Source organism: Papaver somniferum, unplaced genomic scaffold (assembly GCF_003573695.1).
Source record: "Papaver somniferum cultivar HN1 unplaced genomic scaffold, ASM357369v1 unplaced-scaffold_8242, whole genome shotgun sequence".
NCBI lineage: Eukaryota > Viridiplantae > Streptophyta > Magnoliopsida > Ranunculales > Papaveraceae > Papaver > Papaver somniferum.
Window position 1 is genome coordinate 1 of NW_020651241.1, and position 1,537 is coordinate 1,537.

A 1,537-nucleotide genomic window follows, 5' to 3' on the forward strand; every position below is an offset into this window, starting at 1 on the left:
AGTGGAGAGGCCCAAAGGATTATAAACCGCAGGATCTTAGAATGCTCAAACAATGTGGACTAATAATCTCAACAATAATTTCGACATGTTGGAGCAACAAATCCGTTCTGTCAGTTAACGGTGATATACGAATTGGTTCAGATCTAAACCCGTTCTCGCATGTAGAACCCTCAGACCGTCCATCTTTAACCAAATTCAAAACATCATTATAAGATTTTTCTAGTGCAGAATTCCAAGCTTGTTGAAACTTGGAATATGAACCAGCATAGTTTCCTTGACAAGAAGTTAAGTGTTCTTTCACCACAGAATCGTTTTCATGCTTCAGAAACTCTGTAATCTTATCGGTAGTCTCTTGAACTGTTATAATTGTTAATGAAACGCTTATAACACTAAGTCCATTGATATCTGCTGCTGCAGTTCTTGGATCGGTAATCAGAGTGTCATAACAAAATTCACTGGATTTTGAATTTTGGCACATTTTGAGAACCAAATCAGCATCGGCAGCAGAGACAGAAACTGCTGCAACAGAAAGAACTAAAAGTGATAAATAGAGCATGTATGATGATAAGCTATGAACTCCCATTGTTTTTGCAAGTTTAGGGAAAATTTGATGATCAACTAAACAATATTTGTTGCTGGAGAATCTATATATATATAGGCTGTATACTTAAACTAGTAATTAGCATGTTTCCTTAAAAGAATGCCGCTGCCACAGATTTGGTGCATGTTTTCTTGCCAGAATGCCGCTATGTCCGGGATTGTAACATGTTTTCTTTTCCAATGCAAGAAGCATATCACGGGATATATTTAATTAAATTTACTCTTTAATGGGCGTAAAGTTCGACTATGTTCCTTTTATGTTGCATGGGTGTGGTTATTTCCTTTTGGAACTGATCCTTATGCATTATCAGGCATTGGATGGATCCGGCCGTTTACGAGTTATCAATCCATATAATGGAATTAATTTGTCCCTAAAGAATTTTCTTCAAGAACATTCACACGCCCAATCATGGCTGTCCTTTAAATTGATGGGTATTATCTAGAGCCCACCTACATTAATACATGTTCCCCTCCTGAAGATTACAACAGCTATGGCCAGCAAAGCCAAATACGAAGTACAATTAGATCGTCTCAATGGCAAAATCATCCATTTCAAGTGTACATATAAAATGAATGTTGTTGCATTCCCACTATAGTTTTGACTTTTGCGTGTCTTACGAGCTTGTATATATCATGTACAGTATAGTGGGGTTAAAATTCACTGTTCATATTTGTCCCAAAACCCAAAAGTGCTTGCTCCGTCGTTGGTTACAAAAGTTATAAACACCACTAATTTTATTCAAATATTAAAGCGTGCATAAAAAAAAACACACACACACAATTCGACTGGTTAACGAAAGCAATAAGGTACAGTTTCTCAAAAGAGATTTGAGAATATATAACTTATTTTGGTGGTGTCATTCTTTACAGCTTTGAAAAAACCCACCAATTCATTATAGTCAGGAAGATTATTTTTTATCACAGGAATTTGCTTGAA

The 1,537-nt window shown here is 36.0% G+C and overlaps 1 protein-coding gene across 1 annotated transcript; it reads right to left on the reverse strand.

Annotated features, from left to right (window-relative positions):
- Window positions 1-51: 51 nt before the first annotated feature.
- LOC113345708 (pectinesterase inhibitor 5-like) lies at window positions 52-583 on the reverse strand (the record flags this gene model as incomplete). The annotated part of the gene is made up of 1 exon (XM_026589398.1): window positions 52-583. A coding segment is annotated over exon 1 (532 nt), but the record flags the coding sequence as incomplete, so codon positions are not given.
- Window positions 584-1,537: the final 954 nt, after the last annotated feature.